The sequence below is a fragment of the Zalophus californianus genome, chromosome 16, assembly GCF_009762305.2.
Source record: "Zalophus californianus isolate mZalCal1 chromosome 16, mZalCal1.pri.v2, whole genome shotgun sequence".
Classification (NCBI taxonomy): Eukaryota; Metazoa; Chordata; class Mammalia; order Carnivora; family Otariidae; genus Zalophus; species Zalophus californianus.
In genome coordinates, this window is record NC_045610.1 from 14,785,248 (window position 1) to 14,812,812 (window position 27,565).

The 27,565-nt window shown below is 41.5% G+C and overlaps 1 protein-coding gene, 1 non-coding gene and 1 pseudogene across 8 annotated transcripts in view; 2 read left to right on the forward strand and 1 right to left on the reverse strand.

The window, feature by feature from the left end:
- Positions 1-27,565, forward strand: part of SMG6 (SMG6 nonsense mediated mRNA decay factor) — a 228,349-nt gene that overhangs the window by 24,966 nt on the left and 175,818 nt on the right. For all 7 annotated transcript variants that reach the window (XM_027624846.1, XM_027624852.1, XM_027624849.2 and 4 more), the window contains one exon: positions 22,705-22,766. In XM_027624846.1, coding sequence (XP_027480647.1) covers positions 22,705-22,766 — 62 coding nt within the window. The remainder of the gene's footprint in view (positions 1-22,704; positions 22,767-27,565) is intronic.
- LOC113939200 lies at positions 16,778-17,155 on the reverse strand (annotated as a pseudogene).
- TRNAK-CUU lies at positions 24,834-24,906 on the forward strand. The gene has a single exon. It is a non-coding gene; the product is annotated as a tRNA-Lys (tRNA).

The window sequence follows — 27,565 nt, forward strand, 5'->3', positions numbered from 1 at the left end:
TCGGCTCAGGTCATGATCCTGGAGTCCCGGGATCGAGTCCCACATTGCGCTCCCTGCTCAGCGGGGAGTCTGCTTCTCCCTCTGACCCTCTTCCCTCTCGTGCTCTCTATCTCTCATTCTCTCTCAAATAAATAAATAAAATCTTTTAAAAAAAACAAAAAATAAAAAGCTGGATTCTAGCTGGAAAAGTTTATAGGCAGCAATGTTGGGGTTGGCTTCTAGGTTGGTAGGAATAGAGATTGAAAGATCTTAGCAGAGGAGTGATTGCCTTTTTAAATATTTTATTTAAAGAAATGTTTTTGAATAGGTAAAAGAGTGTGTGTGTGTGTGTGTGTGTGTGTATATATATGTACATATGGTTCGCTCCCTTCTTTTGCACTATTAGTGGCATATCATACACAGTTATTCATCTTTGCTTCCCCCCCCCCATATTACTGTTGCATTTGGGAGATCCTTCCATGAGTGCCTGCCTACAGGTCTGTTGTGTATCTCTTAGAGTCTGGCAGCTTGATAGATTTTATTAATTTTGTCCAGCATCTGATATGTCAGAGGAAGGATAATGCAGAGTTTAACAGCTTGGGCTTTGGGAACTTTTAAGTTCAAGTCTTAGTTTTATTGGTTATCAGCAGTGAGGCTTTAGGCATGCATTTCAGGTTCTTCATCTGTCAGATGGTGATACCGATAGACTAAATGAAGTAATGCATGTGAAGAACAAGGAGTGGCATATCACAATTTCCCATATATTGGTGGTGGTAGTTGTTATTTACATACTTATGTTTTTGTTATAATCTTTTATTTTTTTAAACTATTTTTTTTAAGATTTTATTTATTCATCAGAGACACAGAGATACAGAGAGAGAGAGAGAGAGAGAGAGCGCATGAGCAGGGAGAGAGGCAGAGGGAGAGGGAGAAGCAGGCTCCTCGCTGAGCCAGGAGCTCAATGCGGGACTCTATCCCAGGACCCTGGGATCATGACCTGAGCCGAAGGCAGACGCTTAACCATCTGAGCCACCCCGGCGTCCTGTTATAATCTTTTAAACTGTTAAGTTTATTTTTGCCTTTTTTACTGTTTCTAACCAAAGTGAACAGTGAGGCCTGATAATTCACAGACTGGGAGCCCACTGTTTAAATGCAGACCTGTTTTGTTTGACGTGAAGAGTTTTATTTAATAACAACAAATTTCAAACACACACAAGAGAAAATAATAAAATGAACCCCCATATACCTGTCACTCATATTCAGCATTACCAAGATTTTTCCATATTTGTTTCAGCTTTCCCTCATGTATTGTTCCCCCCTCCCCAGGTTGAAGTATTTTATTTTATTTTATTATTTTATTATTTATTTATTTATTTTTAAGTAGGCTCCATGCCCAGCATGGAGCCCAATGTGGGGCTTGAACTCACAACCATGAGATGAAGACCCGAGCTGAGATTAAGAGTCCAACGCTTAACTGACTGAGCCACGCAGGCGCCCTGGTTGCAATATTTTATTTATTTTTTTAAAGATTTATTTATCCATTTGAGAGAGAGAATGAGCAGTGGGGGGCGGGGGAGCAGAGGGAGAGGGAGAGAGAGAATCCTCAAGCAGACTCCCTGCTGAGCACAGAGCCTGACACTGGGCTTGCTCCCACAACTCATGAGATCATGACCTGAGCCGAAACCAAGAGTCAGATGCTCAACTGACTGAATCACCCAGGCGCCCTTGGTTGAAGTATTTTAAAGGAAATTCTAGATAATGCATCATTGCAACCCTACATACTTCACTTCTGTACACACCTTTTGAAAAGTAATAGACTTTTTCTTATATGCCGCAGCGCCATTGCCATGTCTGTCCGTGGCATCATTTGGTATCTGATCCATAACTTCATTTCCCACATTATCTAACATGTCTTCTTAGAGTTGGTTTGTTCAAATCAAGAGCTCCGTGTTATATTGATTGTTTTGTCTCCTAACTTTCTTTTAATCAAGAACAGTTCTGCCTTCCCTTTTAAAAATGTTCTTCATGTCATAAGCTTGTTAAAGAAGCTGGTTAGTTGTCCTGTAGAATTCCCACATTCTGGATTTGTCTTTGTTTCCTTGTGGTATCGTTTAACCTTTCCTTCTGTCTCTCATATTCCTGTAAATGAGAGTTAGCTCTAGGAACTTGGTTAGGTTCAGGTTCAGCCTTTTTGGCAAGAGTACTTCATAGGTGGTGCTGTGTGCCTCATTTTGCCCCGCATTAGGAGGTGTCTGATTATCTCGCTTTTAGCGATGCGAAGACTAATCAGATGGTTCAGGTGGGCCAAATAGATTTTTGCTTGTTTTGTTTTAAAGGTTCAGTCAGTTGCCAGCTAATTTAAAAAAAAAAATCAAGATCTGGCAACAATTTACCAGAGCCAGGAGCTACCCCCTTTTAATCAGGCTTGTGTTCTCCAGTTTACCCTGACCCTCCTCCCGCCCCCCCGCCCCCGTGCTTACATACTGCTCACTTTCATCACCTACCTTGTCTCTGTAGGCATTTGATTTTGTCATCAGTGCTTTCAAAGTGCCGCTAAAATGGGTTATTGCAATCTAGGCTTTTTTTTTTTTTTAAAGATTTTATTGATTTTTAGGGCACCTGGGTGGCTCAGTTGGTTAAGTGACTGCCTTCGGCTCAGGTCATGATCCTGGAGTCCCAGGATCTGAGTCCTACATCGAGCTCCCTGCTCAGCGGAAAGTCTGCTTCTCCCTCTGACCCTCCCCCCTCTCATGTGCTCTCTCTCTCTTTCATTCTCTCTCTCAAATAAATAAATAAAATCTTAAAAAAAAAAGATTTTATTTATTTTTGACAGAGAGTGTACAAGCAGGGGAAGCCCAGGCAGAGGAAGAGGGAGAAGCAGGCTCCCCGCTGAGCAGGGAGCCCGATGTGGGGCTCGATCCCAGGACTCTGGGATCATGACCTGAGCCGAAGGCATACGTTTAACTGTCTGAGCCACCCAGGCGCCCTGCAATCTAGGCTTTATATTGTTTCTCAGAGATTGTTTAGGATTGGCAAGTCCCTCTAATCAGTCCTCATTTTGGTCACAGTTTGGGAATGTCTTAATCATTGGACCATAAGTGTTGTTTTGGTTTTTCTTTTTCTTTTTTTTGGGTGGGGGGGGCATAAGTGTTTTGCTTGGCTTCACATGGTATTGTCATTGGTGTTGATCCAGAAACTAGGGATCAACCAGCCTGGGACCAACCAGGCTGGTTCCCTCTTTGTCTTCAGTCTAGTAGTGAGCCTAAGGAATCTGGAGGTATATCATTTCTGTTTCCTGATGAAATTAGTACCTCTGGGAATGGAATCCTACACACACAGCTCTGGGACAGCTTCTTTCCTCAACATCCTGTTGCAGCCAAATTTGGTGAAAAGTGAGAAGTTACTCTGCCTAAGCGTGTGAACTGAAAAGCTTCAGGCGGTGCTCTAGTTAAGTCTGAATGCCACCAAACCAGTTGATTGGAAATAAACTTTTTGGGCTCCTGGATGGCTTAGTCGGTTAAACGTCTGCCTTCGGCTCAGGTCATGGTCCCAGGGTCCTGGGATCGAGCCCCGCATAGGGCTCCCTGCTCAGCGGGGAGCCTGGTTCCCCCTTTCCCTCTGCCTCTCCCCCTGCTTGTGTGCTTGCTCTGTCTCTCAAATAAATAAATAAAATCTTTTAAAAATGCAAATCAAAATAGTAAGAAAACATTTTAAAAAAAAGAAACTTTTCTTATCTTTTGTAGTTTTCTCTAACCCCTGAAATCTCTGGCAGAGTGAGAACCTTGTTTCTCTAGGCTTGGAAATCATGGTTTCTGCCTGAAACTTTGCATGCTGCCCCTGCCTAAATCTCATGTGTCCATGTTTCCATGGTGGTTTTGTTTTTTTTTTTTAGAGAACGCTGTTAGAAGTTGAGAATGATGATTTTTCTTTCTGACTAAATGCATGGCTCTATGGGGCTGGGTAGTACATGAGTATATTTTTTCTTGGATTTAATAAAGAATCCAGCAAAGTAAACATTGGCCAACAAAGGAGCACAGCTTCACTGTGAGAAACCAGGTCGGGTGGCGTGTAGCACAGAGCTCTCACATGCTCAACTTGTTATATTTGTTTAAAGGCTTTTTTATTTTTAAAGTGTGTTTTGCAGGTGGCATTTTCTTCAGACCATTTGTCTGGTTTTTCAGTGTCCCTTGCATAGTTTGTGCACCTGAGCTGCTGCCGCCGCTGCCCCTGCCACCACATGCTGAAGAGAAAGCTGTGGTGTGTGGGTGGTACACATTGAATACCTCCCCACCCTCCCCCCCACCACCCCATGAACGCTACTGTAGCTCAGAGCATGGTCTTAGAAGGCCTGCTTTCTTAGGCAAGATGACCTGTCTTGGAGTGAGTTTTAGGTCCTAATGTGCTATTGTAAACCTTCAGGTTGGCACTTCCACAATTAGTGCCATGAGGTACAGCTCAGAAAACTCTTGGCCTGATTTTCTCTGGATGGCATAAGCATTGATTTGATCTTTAGTGAGAGAAGAATTGGGTCTCTGTGCTAATAGGTAAAAGTTTTTGTCTGTGGTAACTCGATTATTTCATTGCCCTATCATTATCAAAGCAGGGTGGGTACCATACAGTTTTGCAGGGTTGCCGTGGGAATTACATGAACATCTTGTCATTTATATAGCCCTTTACTTTTGTGAAGTAGTTTATAGTATGTGCCTTATGTCATATTCCTCCGCTCTGGAAGCTATTTGAAAGTATTCTTCTGTGAACTGAGATCTGGCAACATAGGATGACAGGAATTCGTAAAGCCTTTTTCTGTAGGAAGAGGCTACAGGTTGGCTCTCTTTTTCTTAGGCCTTAAGAAACAGAACTTGGTGAGATTGCTTCAAAGGTAGAACCAGGACTGGGTTTTTCAGATACCGATAACGTGTTCTGTGAGAAAGAGCCCCTAACAGGCAAGGGCTGGGGCTGCTTGCCTGGATCATTGCTGGACTCTTGGGCTGATGTCTTTCTTTGTGTCTTTGTGGTTGGCAGTGAGTGGAAGTTTCTCAAAGTACATTGGGCCTGCCTACAAACCCTTAACGCCCCATATGACCTCGGTCACCAAACCACTTCAGGGCTTTATTTTTATCCTAGCCGTTTCGTTTCAAGATGTGAGGTTGGTTTCTTTCCTCTAGCAGAGCAAAGTTCTCTGGGGGAAGAAACAGAGTGCCAGGGTGCAGTTGAGGCTGGTTAAACACCAAAACCACACTCTTCATCTTTCTGGGCTTGAGACGTGACATAAGCCATGCTGCAAACACCAGCTTCCACACTGTGAAGAAACCTTGTCAGATACTGACTTCATTTATTTTGTGTGTGTGTTTTGTTTTTAATTTTAGACTAGTAAAATGTGGGGGGAAAGAGGTGTATCTGCCCATTCTGCTCTAACCAGAAATTCTAAGAATGGACACCTTGTTAAAATCCAGTATTTCCGAGCTTAAGGTTTTTCATCTTCCCCAACAGTGTCGATGAGAACTCTCACAACTCACCAGGTCTCAGGAAACCGGATTACCAACATATCCTGTTCGCGTGCATGTGTGTATTCTGTGTTACCCACAGGCCACTTTCCACCCCACGTGACCTTTAGTTACCATCCGGAAAGTCAGGACCCAGATACCAGTCAGAATTTCCAGGCTTTGGTTTGGTTTAGACATTTTAGAAAATGTTAACAGTAGTAATTTTACAGAGACTTTCTGAGTGGCACACATAGTGAATAGGAAGTAACACATCCTGAGAAGATGGGGAAAGGCAGTACCAGTACTCTTCGAGAAACGTGTTTGAAAAGGAACATTCAGGAGAAAACTTGAAACCAAAATGCACAGGGGAGGAGGAGAGGACAGGAGAGAATTATTTAATTAATTAGAAGGAAATAATGCCCCAGTTTTTAGGTTTTAAGGCTAAATTCTGAAGCTCTTATTACGTTCATTAAAATTATAGTACACATTATTAAAGTTGTTTATTACACACTTCATCACATTTTATTTTAATCAGCATCTCTCAGTGTGAACAGGCTGTAATGAGTCAGGTAATGCTCTAGAACAGGGGTAGATAAAAGATTGCTAGTGGCCTGCAAGCTCAGAGTGGTTTATAACATACTTACATAAGGACTTGTTTAAAAAGAAGAACATGTGACAGAGATGTATGTGGCCCACAAGGCCTAAACAGTTTACTCTTTGACCCTTTACAGAAAGAGTTTGCCCACCACTGCTCTAGAATGGGAAGGGTGAAGGCAGTTAATACAGTGGTGGTCTTTCACTTAGGACATTGATTGTTAATTGTTATTGCCTTTGGGAGGGGGGTGGTTCCTCATTTTTCGGAACTGTCACTGCAGGATGTTTAGCATGCCCACTAGATACCAGTAGCAGCCCTCACACATTTCCAAGCACTCCCTGGAAGGAGTGCTGCCATTCTGGTTGAGAATCACCGATACAGGAGCTTGATGAGATCAAAAACACCTTCTTAAGGTTTCCTCTCTCATTTCCTCTCAGAGAGACAGGTTTGGGATGTGGCTTTTCGTGGCATAAGGATTGACCATAGAGAGAATGTGAGTAACTCATGGAACAACGAGAGTGCTCAGTAGGGTAGAATAAAAAGGTTTTAAGGAGGCCATTTAATGAATATGTTGCATGTTCACCCTTAAAGAATTGTTGAGATTGATGTTTAATTTATGAAAGCTTTGTTTTGATGTTGCACATGCTTTGTAAAGCATGTTCCTCTCTATGTGAGAGGAAGAGTGGCCATCTTCGGCCTTAATATCCAGATGATTTTGAGATCTGTGGGAATCTGTATGGTATACTTGAGAGACTTGTTCAAAGCTGATGTAAGGATGTAGTTTTGGCATCTTGTGAATAACCTGATATCCAGACTTAAGCCAGAACTCTGGGGTTGGAGAATTTTCCAGCCTGGGAGAGTTGACTGAGAAAAGTCCTCCTTTGGCTCCTTACCAAGTTAGACAAGGGAGCAATCAGCTGCTGAGTTCTAGCCAACTGGAATGTATGTGAGGGTGTACTATAAATTGTCCCTTAGGATCCAGCTCCTAGTCTGTGAAGAGCCTTCCAAATAAGAATGAGACCCTTACATAGGATCCTTGTCATTCTGCCACTGCTTTAGGAAGGAGTAGAGTAGTGATTTGATGTTACTGTGGGAGCACCTCACTTTATATAGTAACGTACTGCCTGTTGTGTGGGGCAAGAGATTGCACTGACCTTTTCGTTTTCCCCCTGTTGCCTTTCTCACCAATTTCCTATATCGTTTTTTATTTCTGACCATTCTCTTGGGGAGATGTATCTGCAGTTCTATCATTCTGTAATCCCCCTCTACTCTTAAAGGTTCCAGAATTTCATCTGTCTACTCTGTTTTCCCTGTCTTGGATGTAATGTTTGGGGTAAGATAGTGAATATGAAAAAGTTGTTTTCTTGGCTGGTGATTTTCTCCCAGTCGGCAGACTATTTGTTAGGCTTCAGGGGGATACTCCAGGTTTTTCCCCCCTCTTGGAAGCCTTTCACTTTACTCATAAATATTTAATATTGAAGTTACTGCTCAGTTTTATTTTTCCAAGTATTACTATATAGACATTAGACCAGAAGGACCTTAAAAATACTATGGAGACTCTTTCTGATGCTTGAGTCTCTATAAAATCTATTTACCACACATTTTTGAGAGCTTCAGTGATTTTTTTCAGTTGTCTGTCTTCCATCTGTCCCCTGTTCGAGAACTTGATTATCTGTTATGGAAATCACTAGGCATCTCCTACAATTGTTCTTTCCATGTCACTCATGCCTTGATCCATCAGAGAACTGTGTACATGGGTAACATATTGGTCCCCAGTAGTATTGCTTTGACTGAATTGTATTTTGGTGTAAGGTCATCAGCCTGTATTAAGACAAGTAATAAAGAGGTCTAGGGAATCATTGCTATTTGTATCACATGGTATCTTCTCTCTGGAAACCCATGGGAGAAATGTCTGCTTTTAGTATCAGAGATAGTCGTGCTGTGTGGGTTTTTGTTTTTTTTTAATTTAACTTCATGCTCATATATGAATTTGTTTTTAAGAATAATTCTGTCTTAATTGTCCCAGAGGTTAGTGTCAAACTTGTAACTTCCTTTAATAAATATGAAGGGCTTTCTGGCATTCATTTTGTGTCATGTCCTTACTACTAGTGACCTCTGATTTTCTTCTGTTTTGTTCCTTTCTTGTTTTCAATTTATTTTATGCTGCAGTATAGTATATACCTTCCTACATTGCCTAAATAACAGTTTTATATAGACATTTTTCTCTTTTTCTCTTGCTTAATCAGTTGTAAAACCTCTTAGGTCAGCTAGTCCTCTCTGAGGGGATCAGGGTTTTCCCTGTCCCCATTCAGGTTCTTTCCGTAAATATTTAGTGAGTACATTTATGTACTTACTATTATTATTATTGTTCTAAGCACCGCACACATCTTTTCCTTAAAGATACAGTCTAGTAGGAAAAATGGATATGTAAAGTATTACAAATGCGATAATAGAAATATGTACACTGTACAGGGATAATACAGAGGAGAAAGACATTAACTCACGATGAACAGGGAAAGCTACCTAGAAAGGTGATCTGTCCTTACTTTCGAAGGATGAAAGAAGTTCTTTAGGTAGATGGGAGTAGCCAGCTTTTCTGGCAGAAGGAACAAACATAGATAAAAATATGGTGTGGTTAGAAACTGCAAGTGGTTGCTCCTAGGATTCCTGACCAAGAGTCTGTAATTAGAATATCTTTAGGCCATGGTACAGATGTCCAAATTGATGTGTTTAATCAGTCAGCTGGAGCTGAAGATTCATCACAAAGTAGTTACTTTGGGCTTTTGATTTGGCCCAAGCTTAGAAGTGGATCCTTCAAATAGTTCTTCTCTGCTTTATTTTATGCATTAGCAAAAGTTGAGTCATTCTAAAGTCATGCCTTCCATCATTCTGGGAAGCTTTCTGAGCCAAGGCCAGTTTGGCTTAGGAGTAGGTTATGCTTTGTGTTGTAACCATTGGCAATAAGTCCTCTCCTTGCCCTACACACGCACAGTAGGACTGCAGCTAATGAAGCACATGGAAGGAGAAGCTGGGATGATAACCTCTGTGGATTTACATTTTTCTGGGGTGTTTCTTGGTAAAGGTGCTAAAACTTTACTCTGTCTAGTAAGATTCTGAGCTGACTTATGCCACAGATCTCTGAGATACTGGGTCCTAATTTGTAAAGCAAACTATGTGTAAGTCAGTTGACATTCTCTCTAAGGAATTTTTTTTGGCAGATTTTCCTTTAGACTTCTGGACAGATCTGTAAAATAGTATGGCTTTTAAAATACTTTGACATGACACATATCTAAAGGTTGAATAAGGCACTAATAGATGCCCTCGGTGTTTCCAATAAGCTGTCCCTTGTGGCTAATGGAGACTAGGACTTTCATCTTCTGGAATACATTCCTAAATTGTTTTTTATTTCCATTGACACATTTCTTAATCTCTTCCCTTGTTTCTACCTCTGTAAAGTAAGGCTATAGTCTATACCATCAACAGATCTGGTATTTGACACCAGTGTAGCTTTCTGCACTTAGATGGAGTCCCAGACTTTTAGCACAGTCACCTTCATTTCTACCACCTCAGAGTTAGAATCTTGGTGTGGGGGTTAGGACATACGGGGCAAAGGGTTATTGGCTATGGAATAAAGGCTTTTGGTGGAACAGCAGAAAAGATTGTGGTAATTATTTTTTTTTTTAAAGATTTTATTTATTTATTTGAGAGAGAGAGAATGAGAGATAGCACGAGAGGGAAGAGGGTCAGAGGGAGAAGCAGACTCCCTGCCGAGCAGGGAGCCCGATGTGGGACTCGATCCCGGGACTCCAGGATCATGACCTGAGCCGAAGGCAGTCGCTTAACCAACTGAGCCACCCAGGCGCCCAAGATTGTGGTAATTAAAAAAAAAACAAAACCTTTTATTACAAAATAATATCCATACAGAAAAGTGTATGTATCAAAGCCATACAGTTTGATAAGCTGTCACAAACTAAGCATATGTGTGTAACCAGCGGAGTTTAATTGGTTTTTGACTCATGTTACTTTTGTTCTTTTTAACTCAAACTCTGATATTCCCTATATGTTTAATAGTTACATTAACGGGGATAGAGCATTGTGAATAAATTAGGAAGAACTTAATGCTCATGTTTTCCCTTGCTAATGCTTTCTGGTATGCCTAAGATTGATTTTTCATTGTTGAGAGAAGAAAGGAGAATTGGACCAAAGATGAAAGATTTAAAGGTGTTTGCCCTGTCTTTTGAACTAGATATTTGGGGTCTGGGAACAAGCACAGAAAAGACATGACTGACAAAAAACTAGATGGAAGCGGGCCTTGCTTTCAGTCACAGAGAAACTGAGTCTCTCACCAGAAGTGCTGTGGTTTTTGGCCTTAATGTTGAACTATTTGGCTGTGGGGGCGTTGGAGGGTGTGTGACATCATGGCCCACCTGCTTCTGGAGACACTTGGAGCCAGCTGGGATGTGGAATCCCAGAAGTCCTGCGCTGCCATGTTTATAGTCTTGTCTTTGGTGTCCAGGTAAATGCCAGGCTGTACCAGGTCATGTTGTCTGTGTGTAACCCATTTTTATTCTAACAGTTTTCTTCTCTTTTTGCTGCTAGCTGACAGTGACATAGAGGTGTCTGTGTTGATAAAGAACAGATACAGAAGTTTGCATCCAAACCTGAATAACCATTTTTAACTTGAAACACTTTTCCTAGGAGTTGATGCACCAGAATCCTTCCCTTATTTGGTGCCCTGCTTAAATCTGAAGCTTGCACGAGGTTGCCAGAGCGCTCTGTATGCTGATTGTTTGCTTTTTGGTACCCACAGCAGAGTGGTTTGTGAAACCTTCTTTGTGACCACATCTTTCTTAAACTGAAGCTTTGTTCTTCTTTGGGTTTTTAGATTAGTTCTTGCTCCTCCCTTTCCTGAGAGATTCAGGGGTTTTCCTGTATCGTGGTAGGTGGGTAGGCAGGAGGGTATGTTTTCAGATATTTTTTCTGGATTATGCACAGTCCCTTGATGATGGTGTGTGAATGTACATATATTCTTTGACTCTTGAAGAACTATTTCTCTATTAACCAGGCAGTTTGTGGATTTATTTAGAAAAAATGTTAAGAGTTTTTATTTACTAGTTCTATTACTGCTATTTCACTGTTACAGAAAGCAAGGTTTTATTCACTTTTCTCACTTTTCTCTTCTTTCTTCCTGTTGGCATTATCCTAGGGTGCATTTGTTAAGTGCTTCCACTGACTTGCCAGATATGATGTGGACTGGAAGTATCTACTTCCCTTAAACTGTAAGACTTCTCAGTTGGTTTGAACTAGTGGTCTCTCAGTGAATGAGAGCTGGAACCATTAGCGGGTTTTTGCTTGGGGTTGCTTTAGCTTTTGGCCTTTATAAACATTCTGGGTGGCTGTCTTGGTTCTGCCAAAGATTGCCTTCTTTAAAGGTGAAAGATTAAGAGCTCAGACTCTGGAGCCAGACTGCCTGGGTTAACCTTGGACAGGTCACTCTCTGTTTCCTCATCTGTAGTATAGAAATTATAGGATTACTGAACTCATAGGATTGTTGTAAGGTTAAATGAGTTAATACACAAGGTGCTTAGAATAGTGCCTTACACATAGAAGGTGCTCTAGAAGTTTGGACTTTTATTATTAAGGTGCTTGGGTGTGCCACACTTGTTTGTTCAGCTGGAAAAACTTGAAGTCTTATTATCTGAAATGTGTTTGGCGAGCCTGGGGTACTTTTAACTCCTAAAGCACAGAGCCAACTCTGTAAATTCAACCCGTTCTCAGTAGGGGGGCTGTCTCCAAGCTTTTGAAAGTTACAGCCCAGTAAGGTGTTAGGCCACACTCCCCCCACTGTGTGGATTATAAGCTGAGTAGAACACTAGAATACTGGATAGGTTCTCCAGTTCTTTGTTCTCATTGGCTGAGCCTTTTGTTGTGCTTCAGAGTATGTCTTTTGTTCCTGCCATATGTCAAGCCAGAAGTTGTAAACATATGGGTATTAATAATCTTCGGAGCCAACTCTCTCACATCCATCCATCTCTCCATCTACCAGTCCATCACTGTTGATAATTCCTGTGTCCTGGGTTATAGAAATGAAACATTAACTAAAGTATATCTATCGGGCGCCTGGTGGCTCAGTTGTTAAGCGTCTGCCTTCGGCTCAGGTCATGATCCCAGGGTCCTGGGATCGAGCCCTGCATCAGGCTCCCTGCTCCACGGGAAGCCTGCTTCTCCTTCTCTCACTCCCCCTGCTTGTGTTCCCTCTCTCACTGTGTCTCTCTGTCAAATAAATAAAATCTTAAAAAAAAAAAGTATATCTATCACAGTCTAGAGCTGTGCTGACCAGTGTGGTAGCCATATTGGCTATTTAGATTAATTAAAATGAAATACAATTAAAAATTTAGTTTCTCAGTCACACTGGCCACCTTTCAGATACTCATTACCCACGTGTGGCTAGTGGCTGCTGTATTGGTCTGTGAAGATAAGGAACATTTCTGTCATCGTGGACAAAGTTCTAGGGACAGAGCTGGTCTAAAGACAGATGTGTATGTACTTAAGACGTACCGTGATGCACAGTATCAGAGGTGTATGAAATATTCTCTAAGCCGGCAGGATAAGGTATCAGGCTCAGCCTAGGGGTAGAGGGTTGGGAAAGCAAGGAAAAGTAGGACTTTATTAGATACAGAAAAGCTTGGCAGCCGAAAGAACATGGTGAATTTCAGGCACCATGAATAATTCTTTGTTGCCTGAATTATAGGCCTTATCAGCAAGGGTGGAGACAGGAGGAACAGCAGAAGACCAGACTAGAAAAGCCATTTGTTCACCAACTATTTATTGGTTACCTCCTTTGAGCCCAGTTGTGAACAAAATATACGAAGTCCTTGCTGTCATGGTGTGTGTGTGTTTGTATAAAAATTGGTGATAAATGCTATAAAAACAGGGTAAACTGGAGCAGTGGTTCTCAAACTTGTTCCAAAAACCTGGGGAGCCTTTAAAAATCCCAGTGCTCAGGTCTCACCCCCAGGTGTCACGCCCGTGCAAATTAAATCAGTGTCTGGGGATGGAGGCCAGGCATCTGTATTTTCAAAAGATTTGCACGCCATTCCATTGTGCTATAAAATTTAGGAACCCTTGTATTGGAACATAAAACTGGGAGCATGCTTGGCACATTCAAGGGACAGGAGGCTACAGGAGTAGAGAGTGAGTATTGGACAAGGCCTTTATAGGTTACTGTAAGGATTTTGGCTTTTTTTTTTTTTTTACAATTTTATTTATGTATTTGACAGAGAGATACACAGCAAGAGAGGCAACACAAGCAAGGGGCGTGGGAGAGGGAGAAGCAGGCTTCCCGCTGAGCAGGGAGCCCGATGTGGGGTTCAATCCCAAGACCGGGGATCATGACCTGAGCCGAAGGCAGATGCTTAACGACTGAACCACCCAGGCGCCCGGGCTTTTTTTTTTTTAAAGGTTTTATTTTTAAGTAATTTCTATACCTACCCAAAGTGGGGCTTGAACTCAGACCCCTGAGATCGAGAGCCATATGCTCCACCAACTGAACCAGCCTGGCGCCCCAGATTTTGTCTTTTATTTTGATGTTAACTGTGATCTCTTTTTGTCCAGTCTCTTGGGCCGGAATGTAGCAGAGGGAACTGCTATTCCTCAGGATCAGAATGCTTAATTCCTGATAGAACTCTGTTTTTTCTTTGAATACCTTTGTCTGGGCTTTGTCAAATTATCCTCCAAAAAGAAATAGATTTAAATTCTCAGGAATAATGATGAGTATGTTACTTCCCTACAGCATTAATATTAGTACTACACTATTTTTCTTGAGGGTTTTGTGTGTAGCACCTGGATAGTCTATTTAATCACTATCAAATCTGTGTGTTTTATATATTCTTCAGTCACTTATCGAATATGTACTAAGTACCAACCACCATGCTAGGTAGGCCATTTAAAAATATTGAAAGGAGGGTGCCTGGGTGGCTCAGTTGGTTGGGCGACTGCCTTCGGCTCAAGTCATGATCCTGGAGTCCCGGGATCGAGTCCCGTGTCGGGCTCCCTGCTCAATGGGGAGTCTGCTTCTCCCTCTGACTGTCTCCCCTCTCATGCTCTTTCTCACTCTCTCTCCCTAAAATAAATAAAATCTTTAAAAAAAGAAAATATTGAAAGGAAATAAGAATATCCAGATTATCTCTAAAAATGAAATCACTGTTTCATTTGGTTTGGGACTTTTTCTAAAGACTCATACCTGGTTTGGGGCCACTGCTGGTCTATGTAGATGGAGTTATTTAAAACTAGAACCCCTGGGAGTTAGGGACAGGGATCATGATTGAGTGTGGAATGACCATTTCCTTTATCTTCCCTCTCTTCTCTGTCTTCATTGCCATTGGGTGAGTGCAGTAGCTTCTTAATTGGTCTCCTGGCCTCCACATATTTGAACCTGGCCAACTACCCCCCGCCCCCCCCGCCAAAAAAAAAAAATCCTAAAATTTCTAAACAGTAGCTAAAATGTCCTTTCAAAAATGGAGGTTTGCTCATGTCACTTCTCTGTTCAACACTTTTCAGTAGTTTGATTAAGATCAGACTTTTTACTAAGGAGTACAACTTAACTCAGCCTATTTCTCCAGCCTCCCTCTTGCAGAATCCCTCACCTGCTCATACCAGTCTACCACATACCACTCTTGGGACCACCACACATGCTGTTCCATTTACTTATGACACATAGACAAGACTCTCTACCTGCTCCAAAACCAACTATTTACTCAGCCTTCAGGTTTCAACTCAAGGATCTCTTCCTCTGAGATCTCTCATGCCCCTGCTGTGGAAGTATAGAGCATCCTGTATGTCCCTCATCATGGTACTTTATTATTATGTCACCCACAGAGCAGGGATCATCTCTGTCTTTGTTCTTGGTTCGTGCAGTATCCTGTACATAGAAGGTGGACAGTTAGTTTTTGTTGAATGAATATATGACCTTAGCACCCTCACACTCCGTCAACCCATTCATTTATAAGATGGGTTTGAGCTTGTGTATGTGCCTTTGGAGAACTGTTTTTCTGGTCACTTGATCACCAAGTGGGAGCTTCAACCATTTTTTCTTCTCTCTCACTTTGTGCAGCGCACACAGGGTGTCCCAGCTCACCTACTTTTTGGGTAGATGGCCATGAGAGTTCCCAGGCGCTGAGAGAGATGAGTCAGAAAGAAGAGTCATTCAAAAAGTAGCCCAGTCAGAGCAACAGTGCTGCCCTTTGGCTGAACTTTCTCTCTTTCTCTGTATACCTTGACATGTCAGGCTGGTGGCACTTTTGAGCTGGTTGTTATAGATTGTCACACCACAGCACAGGGATTCATAAACCTTAATCTGGCACTTTCCCTCGATTACAGATGTTTTGGGACATGTCCACGGGCCCTCTAACCTACGTAAAAACTTTATTGGCTTTGGGTTTGTTCTGTTTCCACTTGGTCACTTAGCCCCATAGTGGCATTGAAGGTGGAAACCTGGACAGTCCCATTTATATTTCTTTGTAGCCTTCGGGGCTTTTGAGTTCAAAAGCTTTAAGAACAGCACTCTTTTGGCATTTGGTGGGTTTTTGTTTGGTTTGGTTTGGTTTGGTGCTATCATAGAATAGGATGGTGCTTACTCAAAAGCTGGCAAGAAAAGTTAGATTTAGTTAGAATCATACATTTGTGGGCTTTTTAGAATTGGAAGGAGCACTGTAGATTGGTGATTGCCCTCCTCCTCACTACCGTTCTTCACCTGTCAGCCCGTGAGAATCACTGCTGTTTCCAGTAGATGTGTGTGGTAACCCTCAAGTGTTGTGCAGGTAGAAAAATTTTTTGAGACCCTAATGTTACAAATCTAGCCCAGGGATCAGCAAACTTTTTCTGTAAAGGGCCAGATAGTAAATATTTTAGGCTTTTGGGCCACACACTCTACTGAGGCTACTCACCTTGCCTTTGTAGAGGTAGCCACAGACAAGATGTAAGCAAGCTAGTGTGGCTGTGTTTCAACAGAACTTTACTTATGGATACTGAAATTTACATTTCATATAATTTTTCTGTGTCACGAAATACTCTTTTGAGTTTTTTCACCCATTAAAACAATATAAAAAAACAAACATTCTTAGCTCCTGAGCCATATAGAAACAAGTGACATCCTACCTGTTGACTCTTGGGCTGTAGTTTGCTGACCCCTGATCTAGCTCGGTGGTTCCTAAATCTGGCCGCCTTTTAGAATTACCTGGAGACCTTTTGAAAAGTGCTGATTTGCAGTCACCTTCCCCGTCCCTGAGGATTCTGATTGTGTAGGACTGGGGAATCTATTTTTTTTTTTTTTTTTTTTTTTTACAAAAGCTGTTCTTGTGATGCATACACACTCGGGGTTATGGAATTACCAATACTGATCTCACTCAGCCTTCACATTTTATAGTTGAAGAAATAGCCTTAGAAAGTTGATGTGACTACCCAGTAGTTATATAGCAAATAAATGGCACAACCAGAATTTGAACTCAGGTCTTCAATTCTAAGATCAGTGGTCTCTGTTCATATCATTCTATATCATCCCTTTGCCCAGTAAACAAACAAGCAATAAATGCAGGATAGTCACAAACTCAGGGTTCCTTCTGTTCCTTTTTTTTTTTTTTTTTTCAATGAAAGGGAAGCTTTATTGAGGCCCCGGGGCCTTGGGGCTCGGGCAGGAGACCTCCCTACAGGCAAAGGAGGGGCCTTATTTGACTTTCTTCTTGGGGCACAGGTTGTTGGTGTGACTGCACTTCTTGCAGCAGGTGACAGCGCGGGGGTGTAGGTGAGCAGAACACTCAGCAGATCATCTTGTTTCTGGGCCCGCTGATGGAGAGAAGGCTGGGTGATGCCACCTTGCAGGCAAAGCACCAAGCGCAGGGTGGACTCTTTCTGTACATTGTGGTCTGAAAGAGTGCGTCCATTGTCCAGCTCTTTGCCCGCAAAAATGAGATGCTGCTGGTCAGGCGGGATGCCCTCCTTGTCTTGGATTTTGGCTTGGATTTTTGACATTTTCAATGGTGTCACTGGGCTCGGCCTCGAAGGTGATGGTCTTTCCCACTAGGGTCTTCACAAAGATCCGCATTTTTTCCATCTGCCGCAAGGCCACTTCCACCAAACCACTCTGCCACCTCATTGAAGAGATAGAGCAGGGTTCCTTCTTTTCCTTAGACCTAGTGCCAGTTTCCCTCCTGAGAGCCAGCTGGGTACTCTTAAGTTCTGCTGTCCCTCTGCTTGTTGGCTGGGTTTTCTGGAACTGACTGCTGATTTGACATTTAGCCTAATTTCCCTCCGGTCTGCTGGCTTTAAAAAGAGATAATGAAGTAATAGCAAGTAAATTGCTTTAACGTTAAGACTTTGTTGAGGCAGCACTAAGCTGCAGTGTGAGGATGAGAGCCGTTGTTTCAAGGGGTGCATTTCTTGGAAGAGGTGGTTTTAAGAGGCACATTTTACACTTGAGTTCACATGGCTCAGATCCAGCTGTCTAAGTAGGACATCTCAGCATGGAACTTGTGCTTAATTAGAACTAATTGAGCTGTCATTTTGCCCAGAACAGTTCAGGGGTGGAGAAACTAAAGGTGAGAAGTAATCACTGTCCCTACTCTACCTCAGCCTTGGTTTGGTCCAAGTAAGAAATGGAAGGATTGATTTTGATTTGCTCTGTCTTCAGTGAGGCATTTGAGTCATGCTACTTGGCTTGCCTGTCTTTCTTTCTTTATGTGTATCCTGGAAGGAGGAATACTGAAAGTCTAATGAATAATTTTATTTATTTATTTATTTATTTATTTATTTAATTTGAGACAGCACGCGCACACTCACACACAAGCAGGGGTGGGGAGGTGCAGAGGGAGAGGAAGAAGTAGACTCTCTGCTGAGCGGGGAGCCCGATGTGGGGCTGGATCCCAGGACCCCAAGATCACGACCCGAGCCAAAGGCAGACATTTAACCAACTGAGCCACCTGGGCGCTCCCACCATGAATACTTTTTACCTTTACCAGATGATTGTTCCATTACTAACTTACTGATAGGTTTCCACATTTGTGTGCTAGGTCCCCCTTCTTCACTTTCTTTATCATCTCCTTAGATCTTACCTCCTCCAAAGACTTTCCTTCGTAAGGAATAGTAACAAGGGAAACAGAGTGCCTCTTGACACCTTCATAGTCAATAGACCTTGTCTTAGGATTTGGAGCATAAATGGGGAGTTGGCAAGTTGGGATATTATTTGTCTTTTGTTCTTGGACTACAGGTTCCTTGACAGTGGCGACCCTGTCTTGTTGGTTTGTTCTTGATCATGCCTGGCATAGTAGCAGCAGCACAGGGATGAAAGTGGACAGCACAGCATCACCTCTGTGCTCACATTTTCCTGCACCCTGTGAGCTCAGTGCTTTAGGGAGACGGTAAATGGGCTTTTTAATTGCATGCTCTGAAAGTCCTGAACATTTGCTAACAGGTACCATTGAAATTTGGGTTTCTACCTATGTTGGCTCCTATCTGAGAGGATAGAGGCCCCTATTTAAAACATTACAAAGTTTTTTTGGTTTTTGGTTTTAAATACTTGGCATATCTATAGAAGTGCTCCAGATGGATAAATTAAGAGAATGATAATTTATGCTCTCCACAATACTGTAAAAATGCACACTGGAATTTCTTTTAATACCGACTACTCTTACTATCTTTAAAATGATTCACTTCTCAGAAATTCAGTTTTCCACACAGCTATTCAGACGGAGGAGCAACTATTTAGGAATTGAAATTGGGCATATTTCAGAATTCTTACCTCCTGTGTTGTATTGCTGCCTCTGAACAGCTTCTCTCTCCTTCCTTGCTCCATAGTTCACAAAGCATTTAGAGCAGTTCTGAGTGACAGTTACCAGGGCTTGCATAAAACATTTATTCCTCAAAATGCTTTAGTTTGTATTTCATTTTCTTCTTTCAGCTCTGAGGTAGGTGGTGTCAGTGGGTAGAAATTCTGTTTTATAGTTGAGGAACAACCCAAACCATTTCACTCATAATTCCGTAGTTAATGGCAGGACAGACTTTATTGTGAGGGTCCAGAGACCTACCCATCCGGCCACTGCCATTAATGTCTCTTTGGGTCATTGCTTTTAGATGGTTTATAAAAGGCTCAGGAGTCCATAGTGAATTGGTTTTGGACTTGAACTGAAGAGACAAGAGCCTTTTAATAATTCTGTTGTTGCCTGTCAGGGTATACCCAAGAAGCACTTTTAGTTTTTGGTGAACCATATAGAAATATGTGAGGAAGATCTGGAGACAGATAGTCTCACATTCAAAGAGTAACATTTCTTTCTGTACCTGAGTGAGACCATCTGAGTGTATTGTTAAGAATCAAAAAGTTGCCAAAATGGAAGCCAGTACAGGGTGATGTGTTGGAGAGGGAGGAAGCTCAGACTAAGACTTTCCTATGTGGACTTGGTATCAGTTGTTTTCCAAAAATTGTGCTGGAGTGTTACATTCACTGTTGCTTAGGCCCATTTGATCAATGTGTAACAAATCTATTTCCTCAGTATAACATGCCTTACCTCTCTCTAGAATGCATCTTCATTTTTAGCTCTTTTCTGACTTGAAGTATTATTGGTGACGATAAAGAGAAGATGTGTTTAGGGTGACAGATACTTTCAGACTAAAAATAAAGCAGTGGTTCTCATTAACCAACGTCAGGGATAATGTGTGTACAGTTTGAAAAAGTTCCCTAAGATTCCCTTCACTCTCACTGGTTGAAAAACAATGCATTGAAATCTATTTTCTGCTAAATACAGTTGAAATATGACAATGGCAAGTATGAACTGAGGTAGTTACATGGGCTTCATCTGCTACCCTAAGCGAAGGGTGTTTGGGAAGTATAGATAGAACCACAGTATTTTTTTTTAAAGATTTTATTTATTTATGTATTTAGAGAGTGAGCTTGAGTGGGGTGATGGGGTGTGGGGGGACAGAGGGAGAGAGAGAGAAAGAATCTCCAGCAGACTCCACGCTGAGTGCAGAGCCCGATGCAGGACTCAATCCCACGACCATGAGATCATGACCTGAGCTGAAATCAAGAGTCAGATGCCCAGCCAGCTCAGCCACCCAGGTGCCCCGATAGAACCACAGTACTACAAAGCTTCTTGGTGCTCTTAATTTTAATCCAGGAGGTATTGTAGCTCATACAGTATGAGTTTCCTACCTCATGGGGAAACTTAAAAAGTAAAACTGAAGTGCTTTTTAGTTACTCTTATTCCCTCATCATCCCTTCCGTTATGAATAATCTAATCAGTTCTCTTCCTGAGATACTTGCAGTACAAAGGAAGAAAAACTTTTCTTTGGAACCAGAAGACCTGGGTTCAAGTTGTAACTCTGCCATTTGCTGGTTTAAGTTGCTTAAATTTTCTGAGTTGCCTTGGGGCTTGGGAAATGGTAATTGGCTTGAATGAGGTGAGTTAATATCATTCTTTGCCTACCAAAGTACCCTGTATGTATAAATATAACCAGCATTCCTCCTGGTTATGGGTGGGTTAACTAGTCATGATTGATAGCTGTGGGAAAAGGGATAATTAAGTTAAAATAGGACTAGAGAGAGAGTACATACATTTTACCTTTTTATTTTTATTTTGTTATTTCTTTTACATTTTTACCTTTTTATCTTGAAATAATTTTATATCTGTAGAAAAGTTGTAAGAATAATCCAAGGAATTCTGTATATCCTTCCCTCAAATTCTTCAGTTGTTAACATTTTACCACTTGCTTTGTCATTCATTGGGGAAGAATGTTCAGCTAACAGCTGAGTGTTTACAACATGTCAAGCATGTTTTTACTTGCCTTATGTCATACACCAATCCACTAACATATAGGTACTATTATCTCCATTGTGTAGAAAAAAAACTTAGGGGTGCTTGGGTGGCTCAGTTGGTGAAGCGACTGCCTTCGGCTCAGGTCATGATCCTGGGGTCCCGGGATTGAGTCCTGCATCAGCAGGGAGTCTGCTTCTCCCTCTGCCTGCCACTCCCCCCTCTCATGTGCTCTCTCTCTGTCTCTCAAATAAATAAATAAAATCTTTAAAAAAAGAAAGAAAGAAAGAGAAACTTAGAGAGGTTAGATAAGTTGCCTGAGATTCCACAGCAGGTAAATGGCAGAGGTTGGATAGGAAAGTCCATGTTTTTCACCACCTTCCTCTACTAGTGGATCTGGAGACTTGCATTCTAGCCCAGGTTTTGCCAGTAACAGTGGTATGGTCACTGGCAGTTTTATTTCACAGCAGTTCCTTTGTTTTCCAGCAGTTTCCCTTCTTTTCATGGAACCCAGTGTCCCTGGCCCTGACTCACCTCACTGTAGAGACAGGTTACCATCAATGAAGTATCTTCAACTTTTTAGCTATATAAATCAGTGCTTGATCTAGTGTTGCTGATTAAGTATAATCTGTTTAAGCAAAAATAACTAAAGTTTGTGTGCAGAGTTTGCTGTTGAAGTTATGGTGAGGTGTGAGTACGCTCCTTTACCCACACCGAGCTTCCATATGAAGTAGATGGAACTGCCATGATTTGATTGGTGTTCTCTTTTGCAAAAGGATAAACCAGGAGAGTTTTTTCTGTTAGGCAAAGTATCCAGGGGTGCTGGACTATTCCTTGCTCTGAGCACTCTCCTGAGATCAAGATTATTGATCCTTCTTTCTGTTTGGCTACTGGGCCGTGAGCATTTTGGTTCTAGGAGACCGGGGAAGATGACAACAAGGTTTGGTCTTTAGATTATCTGCACTTTCTTTGAGTTGAATTTTTCCCCCCACCCTTGGTTTGATCAGAGGATCTTTCCCCTTGGTTTTGATAGAAGTAGATTTTGTGGAACCTTAAACTGAAGATTGTAAATTTGGTAGCTTGTGGGCCAGATATGGCTGGCAAATATGTGTTTTTGGCTTGCCTAATGTCTTAAACTTTTTCCATTAGTAGCCAACATTTAAAAGCCAGAGGTTTTCACGTAAAAACCTAGCTTTCAGCTTTTCTTTAAAAGGGGAGAAGATAAAAGGAAAGAGATGATGATCCTGGGCCTACAGAGAGCAGAAGCGGAGTGGAACAGCTGTCGAGCACTACTGTCCCCAGTAGCCTATTTTGTACCTGGCCCCTGTAGACACTTGAATTTTCAGCTCTAGATCTAGAACTTGAATTTTTGTTTTAAAAGCTGGAGAAGTACAGTTGGATGAGTTAGTGTTGAGTTAGATTATCTGTGGTTACAAGAGTCCTGCTTTCTTGGATGGGTAGAAAAATAGCTTATAAATAAGATTAGGAACTTACAAGATCAGAGTATTTTCCCTGTCTTTGTCATTGTTTCATTTCCATCATTGTGGGCCAGAGTGACTCCTAGATCTGAGCGCTTCGGTCATCCCTTCATTGCCTGCACATAGGCACGGCTGCCAGCAGAGGGTGCTGTCCACTCACTGAGCCTGCTGTCATGGTGGCTCAGCTGATCCACAGCTGTTGGGCATGTGCCCTGGGTCTGTGTGAGGCTTTGGGCATGTTCATTTGGTTCCCATCCCTAGTGCCCACCCCTTAGACCCTGGCCAGGTTATTGTGTCACTAGGGACTCTGTTCAGTAACAGGAAACTGGGGAAAGTTTAATTGTTTTCTCCTCTCTCTTTTTCCCATGCAGCTGAACAAAAGGTTCATCCTCAGTTTTCTCCATGCCCATGGGAAGCTGTTTACCCGGATTGGGTAAGTGTGCAGGATGTTTATTTTATTTTCCTACATTACAAGTCATTTTGGAATTTAATATTGTTAGCAACTAGACTGTGTTTGTAACTGAGGGCACAGGGTGTGAATTCTTAGAGGCCTCCACCTTCTCTTCACTCACTGTGCTCATGAAGTTTGGGAAATATTATTCTGCATCTGTGTCTCTTCTTTCTCTATCTTTACTAAAGCCCCCTTTTAAACATCCAACCCCCACCTCTAATCCCTCTGATTTCTCTTTCCTCTGCCTTCCAGCTCAGCCCCTAGTGAGCTTCTTAAGGAAGTCATACTCAATCCCTAGGTACAGCTGCCAGGGGTCCTCCTTGGGGAGAATGCTGTCCACTAATTTTCCCTTAAAGAGAAGAGTAACATTATCTTTCCTCTAACATTTTCTCTTCCTTCTGAACCATACCCCTTTCTTCTCTGCTCAGGTTTATGCACCATATTGTGATCTCCATAAATGCTAAGACTTTTCTTTGGTTTCCCCATCCACCATGGACTTACATGTAAATCTCAGGGAAGATGGTGTGTGCAAAACCCTGTTACTTCATCCATTAAATCCCTGGAAAGAGATCATGTTTTGAGTATTCCTTTCATGGATCAGAATTTTTCCTCACTGTATAAAACTAGTGATCCTAAAGCCTGATGAATGCCTGCACACCAGACTAGAGGTGTGCTGAGTGCCTCTGTAGTCTAGGAGACAAGTAAGTGGCAGCACTCTCTGATGGGTCTTCGTCTGCGTTTTCATATTTCCTGAGTTGGAGGTTTTATTATGAGCTACCCTTTGAGGTATATCTTTTGGATCCCCCATTGTTGTCAGTGTTTCCCTCACTTTCTGCCATAGCCTTCTGAGTTTATCTGTAATGCTCTAGAAGGTTTCCTTAGTGGGAGAAGCAGAAAGGCTTTGTCTTGCTTCAAGAAACACTGTGAAAAACATGGTGAACTAGAAAGTGTGCTTGTTACATACTCATTTGTCATCAACCTGGGCAAGAGTGACAGTGATGGCCAGCACAAGGGTAGTCTTGATTTTGAAATCACTAGGGAAACTTGGAGTAGTGCCAACAGATGCATCTCTATTGGGAGAACTAAGTGTAAAGTAATTCACTTGGGAAAAGGAAATCAGGTGTGTCAGTAGCTCCCCCCACCCCACCCAGTAGGCTCTACCCTGGCAGGAGTTTTTGCTCGACGCTGTTGTATCCCCAGCGCCTAGCATACAGTAGGTACTCAGGAAATACTTGCTGTATGCCTGAATAAATCATTACAAGAAATGGACAGATTGTCAAAGACTAGAGAGAAGGATCTAGTATTCTAGTAGGTTATAGTAGATCCAGGCCAATCACTAGTCAGTCGTGTCAAGCTGCACCTACAAGGTGGACAAGATGATATCAAGGTCATTTCATAAAATAACGCATCACAGCAGGAAATACAATTATGCTGCACTTAAAATATGGCTCCTTTTTATTATCTTTTTTCTCATTTTAAAAATCTTTCTTACTACCTTACTACCTTTCCACTCTATTTCTCTCCTTTTTTTCCTTTTCCTGTGTTTGTTCTTTAAATTTTCGTGTACCATGATGTTCTGAGTCAGTATTTCTCAACCTTTGTACCATTGATATTTTGAGCCTTATAATTCTTGGTTGTTGGAGTCTGTCCTGTGTGTTGTAGGATTTTAACAGCTTCCCAGGCTTCTCCCCACTATGTACCAGTGGTATCCCTGCCTCTCCTCACCAGTCATGACAATTACAGATGTCACCAGACAATGCCAAATGTTCCCTGGGGGGCAAACTTGCTCCTGGCTGGAAACCACTGTTCTGTTAGAGATTTGGGGAGCTAAAGAAGTTCTAAATCTTGGTCTAGAATGTAGGAATATTTAAGATATATTTTTGTCAGGTCTGAGTATTAGGTAGAATCTTACTTTTGTTCCCTTTAAAAATCCTTATAGTTAGATACATATATTTTGGAGGAACTTTGGGAAAGAACCATAATGATTGAAAAGCTAGAAAATTATTTCTGAGAGAAAAAATTAATCTTAATAAAATTAAAGTAAGAGGCACCTGGCTGGCTCAGTTGGTGGAGCATGTGACTCTTGATCTCAGGGTTGTGGGTTCGAACCCCACGTTGGGTGTAGAGATTGCTTAAAAATAAAATCTTAAAAAAAAACACACGCAAAACGTTAAGGTAAAAAACAAAAGTCTATTTAGAGACAGCTGTGGGGTACCTTACGTTTATAAAAGAGTCATAACCGGATAGTTTTGATTTCTTTGGGATGACAGCAAGAGAAAATAGGCTTATGTTGCAGCTGAAGAGATTTGGGTTAGGTATAAGAAAATTTCACAGAGGGAAGATGGGAATTTTCTTCTCTGGAAGTCTTTAAAAAAGAATAGATTATCTCATTTGTCAGAGGTGGTTTGCTGTGGTCCAGATTATTTTTCAGGATCTCTTCCATTCCTGCATATAACATATTCTGTTGGCAAAAAGATAAGGCCAGTCTACGTTCACCTTCATAAAAAATGAGTTACAGTTGTGTTCACATGAGGAAAATGTATGTAAATTCTAGGCACTCCAGCCCCTTGATGAGTATTCTTGTGCTCTCCTGGAAGGAGAAGAGTTGAGTCCCATATTTATTCTGGAAGGCAGAAACAGCAGTAACTTCTATTGTGGGGGGGGGGGGCGGGGGGAAGCATAGTAGTCTGTAAGACTAGAAAAGGAGTGAGCCCAAGCCACACACAACAACATGGACTGTTGCCTAATTACCAAGAAGATGTGAAATGTGGGAGGCGTTGAAAACGAATTAAGAGTGAGGAGATTGTAATGGGGAGCAGCTGAAGACACATCCACTGTCCCGCCTGCCTTTTGAGAAAAGCCCTGGGTTGCTTTGCTCTCCGGGCCTGTGTCTTCTCTGTGCTAGGTGTTCCGAATCGCATCTGTATCCGCTTGAATGCCAACTGTGTGCAACACGAGTCTCCCTCCTCTGTGTCCAGGGAAAAAGAGGTTCAGAGCATTAGGTGGAATCAGGTGCCCAAGGGAAAAGTTTTGTTTTCACCACTGACTAATTACAAGACCTCGAGAGGGAAAAAGTCAAAGCCTCTTTGGGCTTCAGTTTCCTTATCAGCAGTTTAAATAGATGATGTCCAAGGTCCTTTCCAGTCCTTATGTTCTGTAGCACCATGATTTTTTTTTCTCTCATCTCTATCCTGTCACATGGCTTAGTTTTGTTTGTTTTTGTTCTGCTACTGGATTGCTCCTATCTTGTTTAGTTTTTAAAAATTAAGAAGTTGAAAAAAGTTAGGAAGCGTGATTCTTTTCTGCAGAGAATGTCATCTAGCCCAGCTGCGTTCCTCAGCGTCTGAGAGGTTGGGTGCTGTCCCGTTAGTCACTGTCTGAGTCACTCCCAATTTAGGTCCCAGTGTTGTCTGAAAGACTGGTTTCTTGAAACTGCCATTCAAATGAGACAAGGTATCTCTAGAGATCACTTTGGAAAGCAGTCACTTAAGTCTGCAAAATGCTTATCCTGAAAATGATTGTATCTTCTGCAGTTTTTAAGGATAGGGACAGAATCTTCTCAGGCTCAGGAAGAGGATTCAGTCAGGGATTCCATATGGCTCCTGACAGACACTTGCTTTCCTGGTGAGAGGCAGATAAGACCTGCGCCTGGACTCTACTAAGAGAGGTTGGGAAGCTGGCAGCCTGGAGACTTTTGATTTGTGACAAATAGAATAATTTTGCTTCCCATTATTACATTGGTTAAAGTTGCCGCTTTAGTTTTTACTTGCTTGCTTAGTCACGCTATTTGCACAGCTTCAAGGTCTCTTGGAATTCAAAGACTGATATATTTATTTTGGTCTTTGAATTGTGAAAAATGCAATGTTTATGTCTTGATTTATTTTTAAAATTATAAATGTTTTATATACAAAAGTCAGATGTATTCATTGTAGGGAAAAATCTATTTACTGCATACAGTGCTCATTGTAAAATATTAAGAAAACCCAGCAAAAGAAGAAATAAAAAATTGCCCATCTTCTCACTATCCAGAAATAACTCTCCACGCTTAACACTTGGTGTATATTTTTTTTATCTATACATATCACACATTTATTTTTTTACAAATATGTATGACAAGGGACATTCAACTATTTTAAAAGTGTTTTCATTTAATATATATTGAACTTTTCCCCACATGATTAAAAATCTAATACAACATTTTTTTTTAAAGATTTTATTTATTTATCTGACAGAGAGAGAGACACAGTGAGAGAGGGAACACAAGCAGGGGGAATGGGAGAGGGAGAAGCGGGCTTCCCGCGGAGCAGGGAGCCCAATGCGGGGCTCGATCCCAGGACCCTGGGATCATGACCTGGGCCGAAGGTGGATGCTTAACTGACAGAGCCACCCAGGCGCCCCTCTAATATAACTTTTAAAAAAAAGAATTCAAGTACTGGGTGTTATATGTTCTGATCTAACTGAGGAATCACTAAATTCTACCTTGAAACTAATAATATGCTGTATGTTAATTAAATTGAATTTAAATAAAAAATTAAAAAATAGAATTCAATTATATGGATGTGCCGTCTTAATCTGCTGTTGTTGGGCATTTTAGGCTGTTTCCAATTTTTTGCTGTTATAAATTACCATCTTTTTTTTAAATAAATTACCATCTTTTTATGCTCTCTCTCCTCCTCCTTTGCTGCTACTGCTATTGCTGCTTTTTATAATTTTATAAAACTTCAAACATAAGTTGTAAATTATATTTCCATTTCAGTATAATTTTTATCCTATAATATCAG